The sequence below is a fragment of the Antedon bifida genome, chromosome 11 (assembly GCF_963402885.1).
Source record: "Antedon bifida chromosome 11, ecAntBifi1.1, whole genome shotgun sequence".
In the NCBI taxonomy this organism is placed as follows: Eukaryota; Metazoa; Echinodermata; class Crinoidea; order Comatulida; family Antedonidae; genus Antedon; species Antedon bifida.
The window spans coordinates 14,273,193-14,295,299 of NC_136236.1; the positions used below are offsets into that span (position 1 = coordinate 14,273,193).

At 33.1% G+C, this 22,107-nt stretch overlaps 1 protein-coding gene and 2 non-coding genes across 3 annotated transcripts; 1 reads left to right on the forward strand and 2 right to left on the reverse strand.

Moving 5' to 3' along the window:
• The first annotated feature begins 11,760 nt into the window (after positions 1 to 11,760).
• LOC144855656 (histamine H1 receptor-like) lies at positions 11,761 to 14,014 on the forward strand. Its single transcript, XM_078713570.1, has one exon. It carries the CDS (start codon positions 11,810 to 11,812, stop codon positions 13,700 to 13,702), a length of 1,893 nt encoding a protein of 630 aa, XP_078569696.1. The 5' UTR covers positions 11,761 to 11,809; the 3' UTR covers positions 13,703 to 14,014.
• Positions 14,015 to 19,443: 5,429 nt separating this feature from the next.
• On the reverse strand, positions 19,444 to 19,610 carry LOC144856595 (U1 spliceosomal RNA). The gene has a single exon (XR_013614943.1). It is a non-coding gene; the product is annotated as a U1 spliceosomal RNA (small nuclear RNA).
• Positions 19,611 to 20,570: 960 nt separating this feature from the next.
• LOC144856596 (U1 spliceosomal RNA) lies at positions 20,571 to 20,737 on the reverse strand. Its single transcript, XR_013614944.1, has one exon. It is a non-coding gene; the product is annotated as a U1 spliceosomal RNA (small nuclear RNA).
• Positions 20,738 to 22,107: the final 1,370 nt, after the last annotated feature.

Consider the following 22,107-nt stretch of genomic DNA (forward strand, 5'->3'; position numbering starts at 1 on the left):
ACGTATATTCATCAGCGTCCACGGTATATTGGAAAATGTGCATGACACTCTTATCTGGTGTGTGCGTGTTTAATTATATGATGGATCCAAATATGGTACTGCAGATTTAATGGCTTAAAATGCAGAAAAAGAATTGTTGCTTCTTGACTTGGGAGCAATAGAAACAGGTTATTATCTGAGGTTAAAGGTAGAAATGCGAAAAAAAATCGTCTTTTGAACATTTTTATTAACAACAAAGCATTAACAGCATGTTCTCCTATCCAATTATGTTTGTTCAATAAAAAGTCAATAATCGAGAAAGATCATAAACGAACATCTGTGTACAATGTAAGTGCCACATACATCAACAGTATTCTAAGTAACAGAATTGCAATTCAATAGACTGAGAAATACAAGTTATTATACTATAGGGCTGTCAGTAGTAACGATAGTGCGAAATATACATACATTCACCACTCAAAAACGAAATGTAAATTCATTGGTGGTAAACTTGTTTTATATTTAAAAGTCATGAACTTTCGCATAGTTTTACGCAGTTGAAACTATTATGTGTCATATGTCTTCAAACAAAGACATATAATCGATGTGAAATGCTTTTGATGTGAAAATCAATCAAACACATTTGATTCACTCAAACTCAAGTATTTCATGTCGTCTGGTCACTAAACTACTTTACATACATTTAAACGAATGTTACACATTCAAAGGTCACTATTATATTTCATTTTTTTGTTCACAATTGTGTACACATAACAGTATAGGCATACATTACAACGTAAATCATATTGTAAATTATGTAAAGCACTGTAAAGTATACAAACTGAATCCTCTTTTTAGTTAAGGCATAAATTATATGATAAAATACTCAATTGCTAACAAATCTCCGAACAAAGCTTATCTAGGCCTACTCTCAAGAGAGCATTTAACCTCCTTCACCTTATTTGTGTTCGTCTTTACAAAATATATTTACTATTATCTTTTTTTTTCTTTGGTGAGATCCTAAACACCTGAGTTTAAAGCCTAATTAAATGTATTTCATTTCAATTATATTAAGTTTCAACTAGCCAGTTTAGAATTTAACGCATGTAGGAGTATATATCGATTGCCGTTGATTTTTCGTCACTTTAAGGCGTACCATTTATCATCAACATTTGAACGCACGTGTATTTTACTCTTATCATGTGGGAGTGCATGACATTTCTTCAGTTTGACACCACGGAGGGATACAAAAGTTGATACGCAATGCATAGATACTATTAGTACACTTTATAATGTTTTCGAATCAATTTATGAATGGTAATTTTATTTGTAAGGAGAAATATTCTTAGAACATAGCCTAATGCACTTTTTGAAAACGATAATTAGAACATCTTAAAAAATTGTTTACGTCAAAATACAGTATCGCGTGACGTCACAGCAATTATTCTGTGAAACTTTAACTCAAAATTCTACTCAAAACCATGCAATATTTAATGTGTTTCATCGTGGCATTGAACATTTGTCATGCGGTGAAATGTTTATTCCGATTTGTATTTGTCAGTGAGGCGTTTTCTTTAAATTATTTACTGGGCTTGACAATCAAGGTGTGCACGTTAAGTACTGTAGTATCATATTTCTGTAGTTATTTTGGGCTCGGAGGCAAATACATACAACAGTGGAGTAAGAATGATATTGGGTCACATGCTCTAACCGCTTAAGCCGTCTCCTGATCTAATGATATCGGAAAACACGCTAATTGGCAAAAACTCGACCCGCCTACCAGAGTACTCAATCTACGGAAAGCGTTTTATGCCATTTAACGCACTCGTTAGAAACCAATTTATATTGCAATTTACTTCCAAGGTTCATTTGCCTACGGGTTGCTGGCAGATGATCATCTGTCACAATGTATATAGCCGCCGAAGACAAGAGCAAAATCAGATTTCTGTTTGATGCGTCTTGATCATCATTACCTCGATTAAACATAAATACAGTATGTGATAAGCATGGGACTTAATCATACTTGTCATATTGCCATAAACCAAACCGAGGTAAGCCTAATTTGTTTATATAATATTTACAAATTTGATTTCACTACACGTATTGTATTAATTAGAGCTACGGAGAACGGAATGTTTTAATGATGTATTAATTAAGAATATTTCATATCTATTGTAAGATGTTGACAATCAGTGATCTAATCAGTGATCTAATCGAGTATTTGTGACTGATCTACCTAGTAACTACCGTTGTATACATAATAATATAAACATATAACTACAGAATTTCCGCTCTTAAACATCCATCAATTTATCTGGCATTGAAAAGAAAACTTTTATTACCGTTTCCGGAATACCGTACCGTTTTCGGAATACTTTCTTACATAGTTTTCGGAATACCGTTTGCTTAATACCGATTATGTATATACCGTTTGCGAAATATATTTTCGGAATACCGTTTTTGGAATTGTTTCCGGAAACTAGTTCCAGAATCAAACACAGAAAATGTTATATCAGGGAATCCCTAGCTGGTAAGGCTTATACGAATCGAGTTTAGGTTGAATTCGACAAAAGCATAAAAATCAATTGCATTTGTCTTTTATTTGAGATAGTAACAGTTATTTTATTAAATTTAAAAAAATCTGAAAGTGCATGGAAGCGCCTGAATGAATTGGAAGAAAAATGGAAATGCTTAGCTTAAAAAAGTGCACGAAATGAAACAACGAACTTGAATAGAATGAGGATTGACTTGTGGCACCTGTTAGGCAATTATAACACTACCGTAACAACATCTAACAGATGAAATCCTTCAAATAAATGTTATCTAAAACATTTGTATAAGCCACTTGATTGAAACAGAAAGCAAAATGATTTCAGGTAAAACATTGTAAATGTCAAAGATTGCACGCGATTCAAATTCAATATCAAGTGCACGATGGATTAGTATAGCAAGGCAAGCAAAATCCACCCTATCCCATTTTAAAAATGAGACATAATAAATCAATTGAGAGTTACTGTAAGTAGGATACTGACAAACGTAATCTTTAAAAAAATATACCTGAAACAGTATTCCGTACCCTCTCGTTTACATTTCGCGGATCTACCTTAAGCTTGATTTCCACGTACGTACGCCCAACGCAAGTAATTTAGATAATCACTAGCGACGGATCATCCGCTTGTGATTGGCCACATTAGTTGCTCTGTAGGAAATAAGCTTTTAGATTACATTCTTGAATATCAACAAAATAAAAGACAATTGTCCGAGATCTATTGTTTCATTACACATTATAATCATGTTTCGTCAGTGACGTGCATGGTACGCTAAGAGTTACGCGCGCGTACAAAATTTGTGCCAGTGCCCCGTGGGATGATTTTTTTTGGTTCCGGATAGGAACTGAATTTTAATAACATTAAAATTGCATGTACTATCATGTTTCTAAACTGGAAACCAATGTGGTTTATTTAGCCTCAAGAAACAAGAACCAGTACATAACATAGTTCTATCGATCTGGTCTACTTTGTTGACCTACTTTTGAAGAACAAATACAATCATATGACCATTCTTATTAATTTCGTTTTCCCACTTAAGTAAGATAACAACAATGAAGGAAGTCTGGGACAAACAAGATATATCTTAATTGATTATCCACGAATCATACGTATATCGAAAATATACCAATCACTAATAAACGATAACACGTGTAATTATTATAAACGAGTGAAATTCGACTAACTGAATTTGATCTTCTTTAATCTTACCGTCATTTTTTTAACTTATGTATGTTTTTTTTGTGTTGAATTGATTAATGTATCTCTTATTAAATTGAAATTAATGCATAGGACTTGGCCTATACCATAAATAATAAAACACCGCTATGGACGATTTAGTGCGTTTTTGTTTCTTTGTAGACGAATAGTGTTAGGGCCCGACGAGTCGTCTCGTCGGTAGAAAATTAAACATGTTTAAAGTTCTCGCGACGACTTAAAAACTACGTCCGACGCTATCTCAAGATGACTCGTCTCGTCGGAATTCAACTCAGAAGCACCGAGGAGTCAAGACGTTTCGTCGGGCCTCGTCGTAGGACGCTGTCTAACTTAGGCTTTATGGAAAATTCAAATTTGGATTGATAGCTCCGGAAATGTTCCTATGGAAAGTGGTCCTTAATTATTAGAAAGAACCATCGGTTTAATCTTATTATCAGAGTCATGCTGTTTTTTGTATTGAAATACAAGAGTTTGACCGCAAATATCTATTAAAACCCATCAGGTGAATCTAATTAAACATGCACAACTCTTCCTCAATTTACCTGTCGTCGTGAACACCTGTGCTCCGTACTACACCTGTCGTATCTGTCTCGGTGCACAGAACATTACGCTAAGTTTATGATCTAAATGCATGGGTTCAAATCGATATTGCAAAGGTCTCTCATTCAATTTTGGCACAAGGAATCTTTCGAGTGCTTGTTAATTAAACTAATTAAAATATATTAATCGAATTAAGATATACCTTTATAAAGTCTCAGAGAATATGAGTACAAAAAGTGCTTATCAAGGTTGCTTTCATACAAATATTTTCTTTAAAATCACGTAAATACTAAACATTTATTATGTGTTTATTACTATGATGTCATGATATTTTTTTCTTTTCTCTTATATTTATTTTAAGCATTATCACTGGCCGGTTATATGTTATTTTAAATCTTGTTAAAGTGTTGTATAAATCATAGTACGAACGCTCTTTTCATATCGATTCGATAGTCTGAGCGTCTCACTAAATGTATTTAATTATGACATTAATAATAGGTGCGTCATACACCGTCAATTCTCATATTACTTCGCATTAATATTATTTCAACCAATGGAACTAATGTCTATAGAATACATACTCCAATTCCCGCAGGTATTGTCCATTTCCTGCCTGGAATTCACAATGAAACTGCCAGGTACCCTGGTACCAGCAGTTGCTGCATATTAATATGCCCTAACCCCCAGGTGAGCTTTCAACACTGCTCCCATGTGGATACACTAATGACGCTCATTACATCGTATTTTTACCAAATTATACATTCCCGTTACACAGTAATTAACAGAAAAGAATGCAGAAACATCTCTCATTTACATATATCATACACCTCGATGAATAAGTTTGAGGTAGTAATTGTTCTATTATATTAACACTTGGCCTGGGTACGCGAAACTGCGTTGTGCATAAAACCACGGAAGAGTGAAAAAGGCACTACGAAAGCAGATCCACACAAATTTGGCATGCGCTTTCAAATGATGATGAACGATACCACTTGGGTAATACGCAGTACGTACTTCTAATTCCGCATTTCTTCATCGATGAAGGAAGGTCGCATTGGTATAATTGCATAACAATACGTCACTGTTGCAAAATGTAAGAATATCATATTGGAAAAAGCAATTTTATTAATTTTAATTTTATTATAGAGAAGAGCAAATGCAATCCTCTGAAGGTGATTGAATTAGGTGTATATTCTAATTTATTTGAAACGTTGGGAAACCTAACACTACAGTAGTACAAAAGCAATGCAAGTTTAACCATGAAGAAATTGTTTCCTCATGGTTTTACGTACGAGATTAATGTCTATATTTAAGAGTCCGAGTATAAATTGTACGTTTTCTTTCCTTGAAACTGTAATAACAAATCTAGTAATAAATAACTGCAGTGAAGACATCTATTACATTTTTTTATTAAAATGTCATAATAACCGATGTTTATCGCCCTAGATTATCTGTATTTCAATACAGTTATTAAACTATATCGAGAAATATGTGTCAAAGTACTGATGTCAAACTGATAATTAAAAAAAAAAGGATAAACAACTGGATCAATATGTCACTTAGAAGAGTTTGATGATTGAAATATTAATATAAAACTGAATTTTATTTACTCAAATTTTCTATATTATCGATATTTTATTTCCGGTCCCAATGGTGATATTAACGACGTCATTATCGACATAATATACTATATTCATCTTTGTGCGCGCATCAACATTAATGTATCAATTATATCTCATAATGGTCTAATTAATGACAGAATATAGAATCCGAACATGGCCAAATAACCTATATTCGTATAAAGCCGAATGTATGAATTAAATTGTATTCAGTATGTATAGGTCTACAAAATGATTAGTATTAATATCTGTTTGTTTAATATCTATTTGTACGCACACGCGCGTACAAATATGAATTTGTAGGAGTATGACGCGCGCACACACTTTTTTATGAAAGTGAAAGGTGCTTTTTGTCACCACGGGAATCGCATCTTCCATTCAACAGCAATTATTCAAACGTTTACAAGGGTGGAGCGGATGACTATAGGGTCAATGTTAGAGAAATAACCGGAGAAAGACCTCTCGCGTGTAGGTAAATATCCTTCCTGCACAACACACCTTCCAAATATAACCCCTGGCTAAATCCACCTCGGGTTATTATTTTTAGAATACAACAATCTCGAATCTCAAAATACTTCACAAATTACTTTTCATGGGTAGGAACTGTTATTTCCGTTGCGTTGCAGTTGGGTTTTGTTAGCGATAATTGCGTTTAGAAATTTGAAAACATTCTTGATCTGAAATCATGAAATTCGATTAGGCTTTTGATAATAGTATTTCAGTCCTCCTCGTTCAACGTACGACTACATTTTGTAATCAAGTTTTAATGACGCGAGCACTTGTCAATATATATCATCTGCGCACTGGTGTGAACACGTCTGCAACGAAAATGGTAAGTCATCGCACGATACACCTTTCAAAATTGTTTAGTCTAGTCTACAATAATGTTCCTAGGGCGAATTTAATTTTTTTTTGCTCAGTAGTAATATAGTAGTAGGTCTTTACATAGAATGACGGCAACAAAATAGTGTAAGATATCAACGACGCAATAAGCCGATGCGCGCACGTAATTTACTATTATCATTTGAAGAAAGCTAAGTTGGCGTCTCCTCGTAAAACAACAAATTAAAGCACCATGTGAACGCAGCTTAAACCTGATGACGATCAGGTGGCAGGGGTGGGTCATTTTATATGTACATGGTCATGATGACGACGAATGACTATGGTAATGATGCCAAAGAGGATAATGAGGATACTGGTGAAGACTAATTGTGGTTGTGTCGACAACGTCGAGGACATTACTGCTGGCGGCATTATGATCGTTATCATTTTTAACTGCTAAGTACTATGCACTTGGAGTGGCGCATACAACTAAAATACCCCTCACATGTTACGATTCAAATTATAACGCGCCTCGCAAGATACGCTCGTCTGAACATACCTTTAGGGCTTCCTAATTACATTTTTTTGCGTTTAATGGCCAATTGAAGAAAGAATAAACGATTAATGAGAGTTTCAATAAGTCAAATAAATCCAAGATAATTAGTCATAATGATGTACAGAATTAATCACATTTCTTAAAATTCTTTTAAAATGGCACCAACGGTTTAATTGGGTCTACTCTATAATAAAACTCATTATGTCCTAATGGGTTTCACTTTACATATTCTTCGCTGAAAATTTAATTTTATTCTTTGAATGCTGAATTGAATATAATTCGTTATAATAAACTGTTTTGATTCAAGCCGATTAAAAATCCTGGTTCAATGGTTCGCTGAATGAGTTAACAGTTTTCGTACCATGTTCTAACGTAAGTTACCATCAATTTAATATTAGGTTTTAAAATAAATTCGTAATAAAAAGGAATATTTTAAAGAAATTCCAGAAATGTTTCATAACGTGATCACGTGTTATTGAAAACAACTTAATGGATCGATATTTTCCGGAAGCGTATGATATCAGAGAATATCAGTCTCAATTTAAAGATAAAAATAAGAGATTAATAATAAAGTATGATAATATCATTTAAGACGGTATATCGTAATTATTCTACAACAGATTTGTATTTATGATATCTTAAGGTGCGCGCAGCTGTAACATGACAAACTAACCTTGACCGAATGCCCGATCGCCTGTAGAGGCGTTACCTAAAATTATTCTGTCTTCTATTTATAGGTTATGGGCAGTGAATGTAAGTATTATTTTAGGTTTAAGAAGATGAATATAACTACACATTTTTGTATAAGAAGTATGTTCTTTTTAAAATTCTGTTCTTAAATTGGTCGAACTATTTTTATTTTTACAACTTTTGTAGAGGGATTTTTAACAGTCTGTAAACGTAAACAATTTTTGGTTCAAAATCATCCTAATTTTTTCTTTATTTTTCAGCGATTTCAGCAAATTGTTTGGAATTTTTGTAAAGTGCTCTTTTTGTGTTTGTTTTTCTGTAAAATTATGTTTTTCCTCAATTTAGACGTACGCAGAAATCATATAATATAAACACTTTTATTTCAAATCATCTATACCTAATTTAGATAGATGTTTAAATTTACATTAATTATAATACCAGGAAAACGGGTGATTGATGTTCACCATTTGTATTAATTAGTACTGTCGTAACTTTCGCCGAACCTCATAAAGAAGCGTCCTTTTTCTTATAGCATTATGCTAATATTATTAGGTGCGTTCTTTAAATGAAAGTGGTAGGACCTCGGTACGCGCGTAAATGACACAGCGCGTGGGTAAATTCACGGTATAAACAGTGTTTAGGGTATTTATAACGAAACTCTAAAATTTGGTAAGAATGTTATTATTGCAACCGGTAAGTATGGCTTGTATACTAGTTAACAAAATGTCAACAGAAAACAATGTTTTTATGATTAATTGAGGTGATCTCAACAAATTAGTAAAAACGTGCGCATGGCAATAATTAAACAAGAGAAATACAGTTCACCCTGTCGAAGTATAGAGACATCCTCCATGGTCAAAGTATTGGATTGATCACTAAATAAAACATTTCCGGACAGAGATTTATCATTTAGGCTTATTATTGTTCGACAATGGCGTACGTTTAATGATTTAGTGACATTATCACAACATTTATATCGGCGGTGGATTACGATCAAGATCAATGCGCACGTCACTTTAATTACGCTTATTATATTATACATGGCGTTTTCGTGATTAACACTGTAATACCATAATACGCAAAGATTTATTCTATACTAAATATAGATCACAGCAAGGAGAAAATATGAAACGACAAAATAAGAAGTATAATTATTTAATTATTTTTTTCAACATTCAGTTTTCTCTGGACGCTCGACAACCATAGTGTTTAACATGCGTGGTTCAAAACTATATCTTCCATAAATTCCTAGACAGTACTGTACGGACAAATTTAACGTGTGGTTTGTCTTGGATATATGGATATGGTTCACTTTAATTAAATTCCTATATTGAGCTCTAAGAATATCAACATATGGATTTGGTCCACCGCTGAAACATGGACTCAATCTGAAATATGAACAGTGTGTATAAAAATACCTGATATCAATTACATTGGCGAGAAATTAATATCACTAGTTCAACAGGTCAAACATTTTCTAGACCTACGGTTTCTACAATGTTACGATAGAGGCACATTACACTGATCGTGTCTCCAAGGGGCGCATATATTAAAGTAAATAATCCCAGCTATACACATGTACAAAAAGTATATAGGTAAAGCTGTGTTTACACCATGCCGAGATTTGAGCCACGTTGCGCTTAACGAGACTTGCGTTCACATTCAGTCCGAAATAATTTCTATATCGAGTAAAAAATTACACAAAAATAACATGCATTACATGTACAAGGGACATGATAAATCTAACCTACTTTACATAAAAGTATTCACTGATAGTTAAAGATGTATTGTCCCCCTGAAAAAATAATTTTTGTTGAATATGCCATTTTAATGTAACATAATAGTTATCCACTTTGACCAAAAATTGGATCGAAAAAAATATATATTTACCTGAAAAAACTGTAATTTGAAGCAAAAAATGGCCAAATTGGCTGCCAGCCAATGGGTTTTTGGTTGAATTTAACCATTTATTTTGTTAATTTATAGGTGAAAACATTACTTTTTTCATTTGTTTTCTATGGAAGTGATTAACTTTATTAAAACTACTAAATACAAATTCAAAGTCTGATTTAATTAATCTTCATTTTTCATGTTTTTGGGGGACAATACATCTTTAAAATGTTGTGTTTGATTAGAAATAATCTTGAATATATGTATGCACAAATTAATACGTCCTGAAATGGTATACGAAGTATTCACATCACATATACCTGGTAAATGATTTGGTATTATTACTGGGTTCATTTATGTTCAATATGTATGTTAGTCATCTCATTTTCTTAGAAAATCAGAGCACGTTTCAGAAGTCGATTTAGAATTTGATAGAAGAGATATTGACACTCCTCCCACTTTCAGGCATTTTCAAGATGGGTGCACGTTTTCGCGAAGCCTCGGGTAACATCGTCTGAACCGAAAATAATGTACACTGTAGAGTGGGAGGAGAGAACTCAAGGAATCCGGAACATATGCTGAGTTTCTCTCCTCTCATTCGAAAGGTTTCTGAATATTTTTTCAAGCTTTTCACAATGGAAGCGTTTCTATCTCGCAGGCCTAACGGTTAGGTACTACAAGCGTATTATTCTTCATATACATTTGTATGACAAGAATCGCATGATATGTATACGCAAAGACAATTTAATAATATCCATTGCCATCTATTTAACACTACTTCAAAACTGCATTAAATTCGTCTGCAAGACATTTAAAAACTATTTTTATTTGAAAATAAGGTATAATTGCCTATTATATTAATTATAGATGAACATTTTTTGGTCGTTAACCAATGTGTTCGTGACGTTTTCCACTTAAAATGAATAATTACTATCTAAAGGTCAAGCCATCATTGTCATTAAAATGACCGTGGATTTTGTTTTACATATTAAACATATTATAGTTAATACAGATTATTCTGAAGGTTATGCAATACATTAAAGACTGTCTAATAAATCAAAATTTTGAATTGAAATTATTTTACGAATTGTTATGTTAAAACAAAGAACTACTCTCCCCACACTCGTGTGACATGGATATGCGACAAACCCAGGCAATTGGTTGTGCCAAAAAGTTGTTACTTGGAGGCATGGTTATCAAACTATATATACTATTTACATATTTGTTATTTTAATCGTTATTTGAAAGGATTGTTTTTAATCAATGTATCAATCAAAATCAGTTGCATACGGATTGCACGTGCGTGCCAGAAAAGAAAATCAGTTATGATGCGCATTATCACTTTTTTCGCTAATGATGCAGTATATAAATTATGTATGGTAAACATCAGCATTCTTTGGCTGTTAATACAAACGAATTAGAAAATAGCAAAGCCGTCGATAGGATTATTAATTGCTTTAAGCCACGGCTGCCATTAAAAAAATATATTACCAATTTGTCAAAAAAAGACGTCTATCAATGTCACTCAAAGCTAGCGAAGTTACAAGCCAGGGGGCAACATATACGTGTTTGCATCAACTTCTGTGTTTCCAAATAGTTTTTTAGGCGTATAGCCATATTCAAATGTATTTTACTGCGCTTAGTGCGTGATGCTTACTGTATATTGCGTCAATTGCGTACAGGTGGTGATCTATCGGATGATTGCCTTTAAATGTTTTATAAAATATCAGATTCGATTTCAGTTGCGTTAACAAAATTAGAAAGATCGTAAATCAAACATAAATTATTAATACTGTAATATCAATTATTAATTTAATTTTGACTTTTATGTTTTTACAGCTTGTTGGTTTTCACATTATGTAGATGTTTCCTAATGTCGTTTTCCTTTTCTCCAGATTTCAGATGTTGAAAGGTGCGATGCTCTAACGATTTTGTGTTAGTTGAATATAATGGATCAACAACTTTCTACGCAAATGCAATTTTCACATCCGGTTCAACGAGATGCAACTATTGAAACTAGCGTTACAAACGCATCAACTGCAAATGATAATGACGCTACTACTATGTCCTTAACAATAGTAATACCGGTCGCAACGTTTATGGTATGCGTCAGTATTGTAACATCTATCGGTAACGCGTTAGTGATACACGCAATCAGAACTGAAAAGCGTTTACAGACAGTCAGTAACTATTTTATAATGAGTCTTGCAGTGGCAGACATGTTGATAGGAATGATCGTAACGCCATTAAGTATGTTTCTATTTGTTAGTGATAAATGGATCCTAGGAATACCCGTATGTCAAGCGTGGTTATCGGTTGATTATGTCTGTAGCACAGCGTCTATCTTTAATTTATTTATACTAAGTTTAGACCGCTATTGGTCAATTACGTCACCGTTACGATATATTCGAAAAAGAACGGTAAAACGGGCTTCCGTCATGATATCATTTGTTTGGATTTTTTCATCTTTGTGGATTATACCGATTTTATTTTGGCATTTAGTTTTTCTGGATGGAAAGCGAAGTATTGCTAGCGATACATGCGAGACTGAATTTTATAACAATCTCATTTTTAAGATAATCACTGCGGCGTTTAATTTCTACATCCCACTGTTTATTATGATCTATATATACATACGAATATATTGGGAGATTAGGAGGCGAAGTGAGTTAGCAGTTGGAAGAAAAACATATGGATTTAAAAAGAAAAGCATTGATGAAGACGCACGTATTGTTACGCAACAATTGGATTTAACAAGCGCACAGGGCGGATCATTTGGAGACGAATTCGATTATGAATACGAGTCACTGAGTACAAGTAAAGAAGGGACAATTTGTAACGACACTCCTAAGAAAAATAACGTCATCAACCGACCAAACCACAACGGCTGTGAACAATTAGAGGAATTACTGAAATTGAAACACGTGGGACATACATCGACAGAAATAGAAGATGATGATGACTTAAAAGAGAATGGATATCAGGTCGATTCAAACAGTAATTTTGAAATGGATTTATCAGAAATGACGTCAAAACTCAGTGCAGAAGCAGAAGGGGACAATGCAAACATAAACGAAAAACAATTTCTACAAAATGGATTGTCATCCCCGAAATTACACTTACGACGATGTACAAGTAATTTGGAATATATACCACCGGAATTTACCAATAACACGCACGTTTCAACGGATACAAAGAAAGAAGAAACAAACACGAGCGAACAAACGCAATCAAAAGTCCCGCCCAAAAAACGGCGGGTACGTCGGACTGTCAGCAGCCAACAGTTCGAAGCGTCTTCGTACATGGCGTTGCAAACCGTCAAAGAAAACGAGGAAGCGATTAGTATTCAAAATCATAATAGCGTAATGTTACAATGTATGAAATCCAAATCGGCTTCGTTCCCACGGCAAAAACACATTCAGGGTAGACCATCTTTAGTGCCACGCTCTAACGGAGACGCTGGTTCGGGATTTTCCAGAACTGCGTCACTATCCAGGAAAATAGGGATGAGTCTACAAACCGGGATTGCTGGTGAAACTCTAGGCAAGATAAAACGATTTTCATTGAGCAAGGAAAAGAAAGCGTTGAAGCAACTAGGAGCCATTGTTGGATGTTTTGTTATTTGCTGGTTACCATATTTTGTTGTTTTTATGATCGTTCCATTTTGTGAACATTGTGTTAATGAACATTTTTACTATTCCACCATTTGGTTAGGCTATATAAACTCCGCAATGAATCCGTTTATATATCCACTATGTAACAATAACTTTAGAATTGCGTTTAGACGAATGTTAAGATTAAATAAGTCCCCATCTATAAACACGGTGACTGTCGACCGCTGATGATGTTGCTGGTTTGACTGACAGACCAACGGACATATTAGACTTTGGTTATATGTTATTTTGACATTACAGATTGACAAGACGTTGCTAAATTATAATACATATAGATCAATCCTACAACCTTACAGTACCTATAATTGGCAGGCAGATTACAGTGCGAACAGGACATGACAAAAGACAGTGGACCAATAGACAGACTGGTACATCGATGGACAGAGAAATACCAATGACATTTTTAAAAATAGCAATTGTTTTACCATGACATTTTAGGAAGGTCTATAGACTAAGTTAATTTTGAGTATTTATGTATGCTCAAAATCTAAGATAAACAACTATTGTAATGTATTATGGTATTGCTATAGGCCTACTTTTCTATTTATTTTTATGCATTTGTTTCTTTTATACTATTGATGTTAAGAAAAGGTGTTAAAGTCTAAATCATATTAGAATTAAACATAATTTATCATAAATAAAATGAAATTAAGATATTAGATCATATAGAATATAAGTTTACTACATCATAACGTAGTTCTTAACATGCCATCCCACCTAATAGCATTGTACCTCCTTGTTGAACGTTCAATTGAACGTCACGTAGGGCCTACACCATATATTTATAGATTAAAATAGGCCTAACATCCGTGACGAAAATAGAAATGTCGAAAACATCTAGGCTAGAGAAATATTACAAGTTACCATACTGAAAACGGAATTGATCCCAAAATTAACTATTATTACAGCATTAGTTAATATTGTAGTTCTAAATTTATTTAACGTTCAATTGAACGTCACGTAGGGCCTACACCATATATTTATAGATTAAAATAGGCCTAACATCCGTGACGAAAATAGAAATGTCGAAAACATCTAGGCTAGAGAAATATTACAAGTTACCATACTGAAAACGGAATTGATCCCAAAATTAACTATTATTACAGCATTAGTTAATATTGTAGTTCTAAAAAAAACCTCAAACTATTTGTAGAAGTCAGTAGTAGCATTACAAGTATGCCAACCATCTAATGATATACTTAGACCAGCTATTCTAGAACGGAATGTACACGTTAATCAAAATTGCACTATATGTTATATTCCCGATGACAAATGAAACAAAATTCAAACTTATCAAATAAGCGAAATAGTTGAGTGTGTTAACGAGTTGGATATAAACGAGGAAGGGAGACGACCTGATCCTTATTCATAATCTCTTAAAAAGTATATGCAAAAGGTATCACATATACAGATAGACATTTTAAAAGTATAGGCCTATTATCAATGGAACCAGTATCAAGGTAAATACAAACTTAAACATTACAGACTGTGGGCCTAATTTAAAAAAAAAATGTAACATAATGGGGTTAAAGAAGTGTTTAAATGTAAGGATAGACATTAAAGTGACCTGAATGGTAATGAATAGAGAAAGTTAACACATGCGTACAAGAACCCGTTGATTACATATCAACGTTTGTGCGCGAACATCAACTTTGGGTATCTTCCTTAAAACATCGTTACGTAACATATAACGCCAATGTTAATGTAATTAGCCTGTTTAAAATTTAAGACGGTGAAAATTGTATGCGTGTTGCTAGAAATAGATAAGCAAATTATTTCATAAGAACATTTTTTTATTATGTAACTTGATTATCAAAGTATTTATGAAGCTGGGGCGGATCCAGAGGGGGGGTCCACGGGGTCCGGACCCCCCCTAAATTTTAAGGGTGCCCTCTTTTTAGAGGTTCAATATTTTATTTGTGTGACATATTTGTGTGTATATTAGTATGCACAGAGTAGGCTACACTAACCCCAAAAATAAAAACAGAAATTTATCACAATGAGCGCGATGTTAAGTTACGGCGGCCGATCAAAGAGCATCGTGAGAGGTGGTGACGCGTGATGATCTCTACTTAAACTTCTAAAAATAGATCGTTTCACATACTACAGAGGGCGCATGTAAACTTTTTACGATTCAACTCCGCGTACGTTACCAAGCGCGCTATGTCATTGACTCGATTATTTGTCCATTGGTAAACACATTTTTATGTATTATTATTCTGAAAATAATTGAACTGTACATAATTCTTTTGAGTATTTGTTTATTTACATATCATTCCATCAGATCAACTATTTTTTATTTCCATTACATCCAACCAAATATGTAAAAAATGTAGTTAAAATATCGTACTATCTAGCGCGTACGACCATACGCGGTAGATTGTTTACTCAAAAATCATCGAAATTACACTATTCAACCTTGTTTTTGTAGTTGAGCCTCTCATGACCTGGGATTTGTTTGTCTTCCTATGCCAAGATAATATAGTTCTACAAGTTGAAGCCATGTGCTTTTTTCTCTGAGAAATATTTATTATAAGTGCCAAAAAAATTGTTTTTTTCTCGATATGAAGCCTTTATTATTCAAATCTTTTAAAGAAAAATCACACATACCATAAAGAAGGTTCATTTATTTCATTTTTGAAACAATATTTGTGAAAATTACGTGAGGCTCAACTACAAAACCACCATTTTGTGATATGATGTCATCGTAAGCCAATCAAAGCTGAGCTTTCCCGCGATCGGCAGAGCTCACGGTTGAATGATTTTGGATTCTGGCTATTTGATTGGTGGACGCGAATCACCCACAGCGGAATGTTTTCTCTCGCGTGTACCAAGAAGTCACGTGATCTCTCTGTACTGAACGGTACTACACAAATTTAGAGCAATGAATTTGTACGAATTCCGTTAAATAAACAACTCTATATATTTTATAAACATTTAATAACATATTTTATTGATATTTCCAATGTTGATATATAAAAGAAATTACTATAAAACGTAATTATATGTAATTATTTTAGCGAAAAATGGCGCAATTTGTTTACAACGTTCGTGGCTAAAAACGATCATTTTCGGCAATGTTTTAGACCCTATATTTCGAAAACTACAAGTCAGATTTTCGTAATTCTTTCTTTATTGGAATATTGAAACAAAATACCAACAGATAATGTTTAAATTGGTTGAAAAATAACAACTTTTAATTTTGCATCGTTATACCCTGCTAATAAGTGTCATTTCCGGCGAACTAGAAAGGTGCCATTTATCATGGATTTTGCGTGCGAGAGTGCCATTTCCGGCCATCTAAGTGTGTCCTGTAACAAAATTCGCTTCGCCACAACCCCCACCATGGGGGGGGGGGGGGGCTGTGGCTCAAATACTCAATATCTGATGTGCCCTTTTTATCGGCGGACCCCCCCTCTCAAAAATGTCTGGATCCGCCCCAGTGAAGTACAATTGTTGTGTGTCAATGTGTAGGCAATTACCATAATTGTTGTTGCCAACTAAATGGCCTAGACTTCGATTGCACATGAACAACGTTTTATGCAAAGTGAGACATACAACATACAGGTATACGCATATACCAAAACCCAATCCCTCCAATGAGTTTATTTAGATTGGATAGAGGGCGGACTCAAGGTATGGTCATTGACCGACTACAGTATGTAGCTGTGATATTACGTATCACCCTCTACCGTTGACGGCGGAAGCTATGATTCGTGAGAGTATCAATGCAAACTAGACATGAACTCGTCACTTTGACGAGTTAGTTATCCGCACGGCAAAATTACGAGTTTGTTGCTTTCTAGTAAAACAGAAGTAGCCTTACTGTATCCTGCTCGGATGTTTATAAAATGTATATTTTTGTTTTCAAGTATTTATTTAAACCATCCAAAGTATGTTCTAAATGTTTTTTATGTTCCACTTGGTTTATACAGTATTTGACATTTGAAAAAATTAAATTACATTTAGGATTCAAAATACTGTATGTATTTGAGTATTTTTTTTGTATTAAAACCTTTCGATTGAACACATAGTAGTGGTACACTCTCAGACGAAAAATATATCGGTACCAAAAATATTTGTATACAGTATAGTACTGTATATACATAACGTGTTGAGAGAACCAGTAAATAAATAGGCTTATTTTTGCTGTCAAAAAAAGGCCACAGGTTCTTTCTCATCCTCAATTAGGTAAATGCACGAGTCATATAATATAATTATAAATAAATACAGTACAGTGTGTTTTAGTCCAACTGAGCATTTTTAATTGTTTGGTAAAAGTACTATACCACTTACCATCATTGTACTTGGCCGCAGGTGGTTCAATCTATTTGATCCAGATGAAATACTTTATATTCAGATTTGGTTACATATTGGTTTGGTTACGTAAACACGAGTTTCTATTTCAGAATTCTCCTTCATTCCTTTTAGAAAGAAATTCTTCTTATGATTTGTATAAAAGGGAAAAAAAACAATTAGAGAAAATAACAAAACAAAACGATAAAAATCGATATTTGGTATGGCCTATACTGTATAAAGTATGGGCATATGTAACGACACAGGGAGATTGTCATTTTTCCCTGGTTAATATTACATCATTAGTATTCATTATCATACCAAAGTGGACATTTTAATACAAGGGATTTTAAGAAAAATAGGAGAATTAGGCCTACCTTTGTTGAACCACGACGGCCTCCACCTCAAATTAAGCATACATTTTATTGAATTAAACTTTTACAACATCGCCACACGCCAGACAATACGTAACGGTGCGATTTGGAAACAAATTATAATAATAATAGTTCATTCTTATATAGAATGAATATAGATTCCAATAAATGGCACACTTGTAACAACTTAGAACTTAAGCTAAAAATGTATATTAACATATTAGTATATTAATAAACATTAACAAAATAAGGGAATAAGATTACAGAAATAATCTACGTACATGACAAATATGGTAAAGTTGTAATGGCCACACGTCAGACAATACCTAACGGTGCGATTTGGAAACAAATATAATGAATATAGATTCCAATAAATGGCACACTTGTAACAACTTAGAACTTAAGCTAAAAATTAACATATTAGTATAAATCCAAAGGCAAATTACTGAAAAAATTGACAATGCTGTGGGTATCAGTGGCTGGATCTCAATGGAGATACAAAAAAAAGCGAAAAGCTAAATCAAAACGATAAGTAAAACAGCCAGAAAAGTTAGCAGAGCTTTCGGGCAACACTAGCCCTTCATCAGTACATATTAGTATATTAATAAACATTAAAGATGTATTGTCCCCCAAAAACATGAAAAATGAAGATTAATTAAATCAGACTTTGAATATGTTATTTTGTAGTTTTAATAAAGTTAATCACTTCCATAGAAAAAAAAATGAAAAAAAATAATGTTTTCACCTATAAATTGACTAAATAAATGGTTAAATTCAACCAAAAACCCACTGGCTGGCAGCCAATTTGGCCATTTTTTGCTTTAAATTACATTTTTTCAGGTAAATACATTTTTTTTCGATCCAATTTTTTGTCAAAGTGGATAACTATTATGTTACATTAATATGGCATATTCAAAAAAAATTTCGTTAAAAATTATATTTTCAGGGGGACAATACATCTTTAACAAAATAAGGGAATAAGATTACAGAAATACTCTACATGACAAATATGGTAAAGTTGTAATGGGTGGTAAAATATACATTTACAGAACTGAATTTCCCATGCCTATGCATCTAGGAAATTTATATCGTAATGTATTACAAATACTGTATTTATACAATAATATTTAGATTAACATGCGTGGCACATGCGTAGATGGTGCTTCCATACAAATTATTGTACACAGTTACTAAAAAAACTATATAAAAGTGATTCACATTCTATTTTTAGTTTATAATTGGGGGTTAGCGCGAACGCAGTCCCCCGCTACCATAAATTTTACACCCGAGTTCCCTACATTTGAGGGAATCGCAACGGTCAACCACAGCGTAAATGTGCAATGCCATGGCCTCGCGCTGGGAGGACTTCCTTCTTGATCAAAGTCACTCCTGTGCCAGGTAAGTATGCTTATCACGTGTTCAGGCCAATACCTATACCAACAACCTTTACATACAATTGTAGTGTCATAATATAATCCTAACATTTCACTTTTTTTGTAAATTTTTGGATTACTATCACATAAAGCAAAACATTAACTACTTAAACAAAAATTTAATTATTACAATATTTTTTCAGTAAATAACAGTTTAAACAATATTTCAAATAATTTTTAAACAAATCATGAATATTTATGAGGAAGAGCGCCCTCTTTACAAGATCCTTTGATCGTATCACGTTACAAGATGAAATATTCTAATAACATTAATGTTTGCGTATTACATAAAATATTAAGTAACGTTCATTACTATTGCATCATTTATTTATTTGAACTTACACCTTTAAATCGGTGGCAGTCAACACTCTGGTGGGAGTGTGTAAAAGTAAACAATTAATACAACTAACATTGTATTTTGAAAAAAAATGTATAAAATATACACACCCAATGTTAGAGCATAACAAAGATACATTCAAGTATAACACGATAAGATAACTTGGACTTATAAAAATGAAAAAAAAGAAACATATCCAAAATACAAAGGTAATTGATGAAACTATCGTACAGTATGGATTGAAAATGTTTAATAAAGTTTTTTATGTAGTACATACATATATATTTTTTTAAGGTATATATTTTTTGTGGGTAACCACCACCTTTATTCAATAAATATATTATAAGTGATAATTAATTCATAATTTCTATACATTTCTTGTTATTTTGTTAATCTCTTTGATAACACTGTACTGTATTTCTATTTTTAACCTTTATACATTATTTCATACTATCCATAAATACTCAACATAATTCTGTCAATAAATGCATAACAGCTAGTACTATACGTTGCATAACGGGTAGAGCGACGTATATAAAGCGTACAGCCGTATTATAATGTGTTTATACTGTACAATTCTACTTTTAGTTCATAATTGGGGGTTAGCGCGAACGCAGTCCCCCGCTACCATAAATTTTACACCCGAGTTCCCTACATTTGAGGGAATCGCAACGGTCAACCACAGCGTAAATGTGCAATGCCATGGCCTCGCGCTGGGAGGACTTCCTTCTTGATCAAAGTCACTCCTGTGCCAGGTAAGTATGCTTATCACGTGTTCAGGCCAATACCTATACCAACAACCTTTACATACAATTTTAGTGTCATAATGTAATCCTAACATTTCAATTTTGATGTTACTTAAAAAACTATTATAATAAACAAAACGAAAATCAAATTAAACAATATTCAATCAATATTACACTATTTTAGAGTAAATAACAGTTTAAAAACAATATCACAAATTATTTTTAAACAAATCATGAATATTTATGAGGAAGAGCGCCCTCTTTACAAGATCTTTTGATCGTATCCGATTGTATCGCGTTACAAATCATGAATATTTATGAGAAATAGCGCCATCTTTCCAAGTCTTGTGATTACAAGAAAACAGAAATTTTATTTTTTACAGGTAAGTATTTTTACATTAATTTTTCCATAAATATTAATACAAGTGTCAATTAACTAAGTTCAATATCCCATACATGTAGGTAGCGTAATATCGTTTTAGTTAATAACAATCTAATTCTTACGATAATTAATACACGTTTCATGAATATTTATGAGTAATAGCGCCCTATTTCTAAGATCTTGCGATCATATCAGTCGGTAAAGCCATGGAGAATCACTTTTTTTTTATTCTTTGCGATTTAACAGAAACGTTTTTTTTTTACTAGGTACAGTATTTCTGCTCATAACATTATTTTTTCCGTAAATATTAATATAAATATCAATAAACTAAGTTCAATAATTGCATATGTAGGTAGCGTAACATTGTTTTAGTTAATAACAATCTCATCCTACGATAATATATCATCAAATAAGGCATATTGATAATAGCGCCCTCTTTCTTAAATCACATCAAGGAAAAACATTTTGAAACACTGTACCATACAGAGAGCGCCATTCAAAGCTGCATGTTGCAGAAAAATATACACACCAAACCTTCTTTGTAACAAAAAAACTGTCAAACCAAATAAACATTTTTATACCACTTAACTCAAAGTTTTAGAATAACAATAGGATATTGCAGTATTTTTTTCTCTTTTTTTGTTATATTATTTGTTGTATATATAAAAAAAAATAAATTGTAGTTTAAAGTTACAGTTCCCTGAATCATAACATCACTGGAAGACAACAGAACTGCAGTTAAAGGAACTCAACTGATTATCATACATCACTCTGAAGGATGAGAGGAAACTGCAGTTGAGGGAATTCAATCATAACATCACTGGAAAACAACAGAACTGCAGTTAAAGGAACTCAACTGATTATCATACATCACTCTGAAGGATGAAAGGAAACTGCAATTGAGGGAATTCAATCATAACATCAATGGAAAACAACAGAACTGCAGTTAAAGGAACTCAACTGATTATCATAAATCACTGAATAATGAGAGGAAACTACAGTTGA

Excerpts from the sequence above, each read along its gene's own strand:
- LOC144855656 (XM_078713570.1), top strand. The coding sequence starts at position 11,810 with ATGGATCAACAACTTTCTACGCAAATGCAATTTTCACATCCGGTTCAA.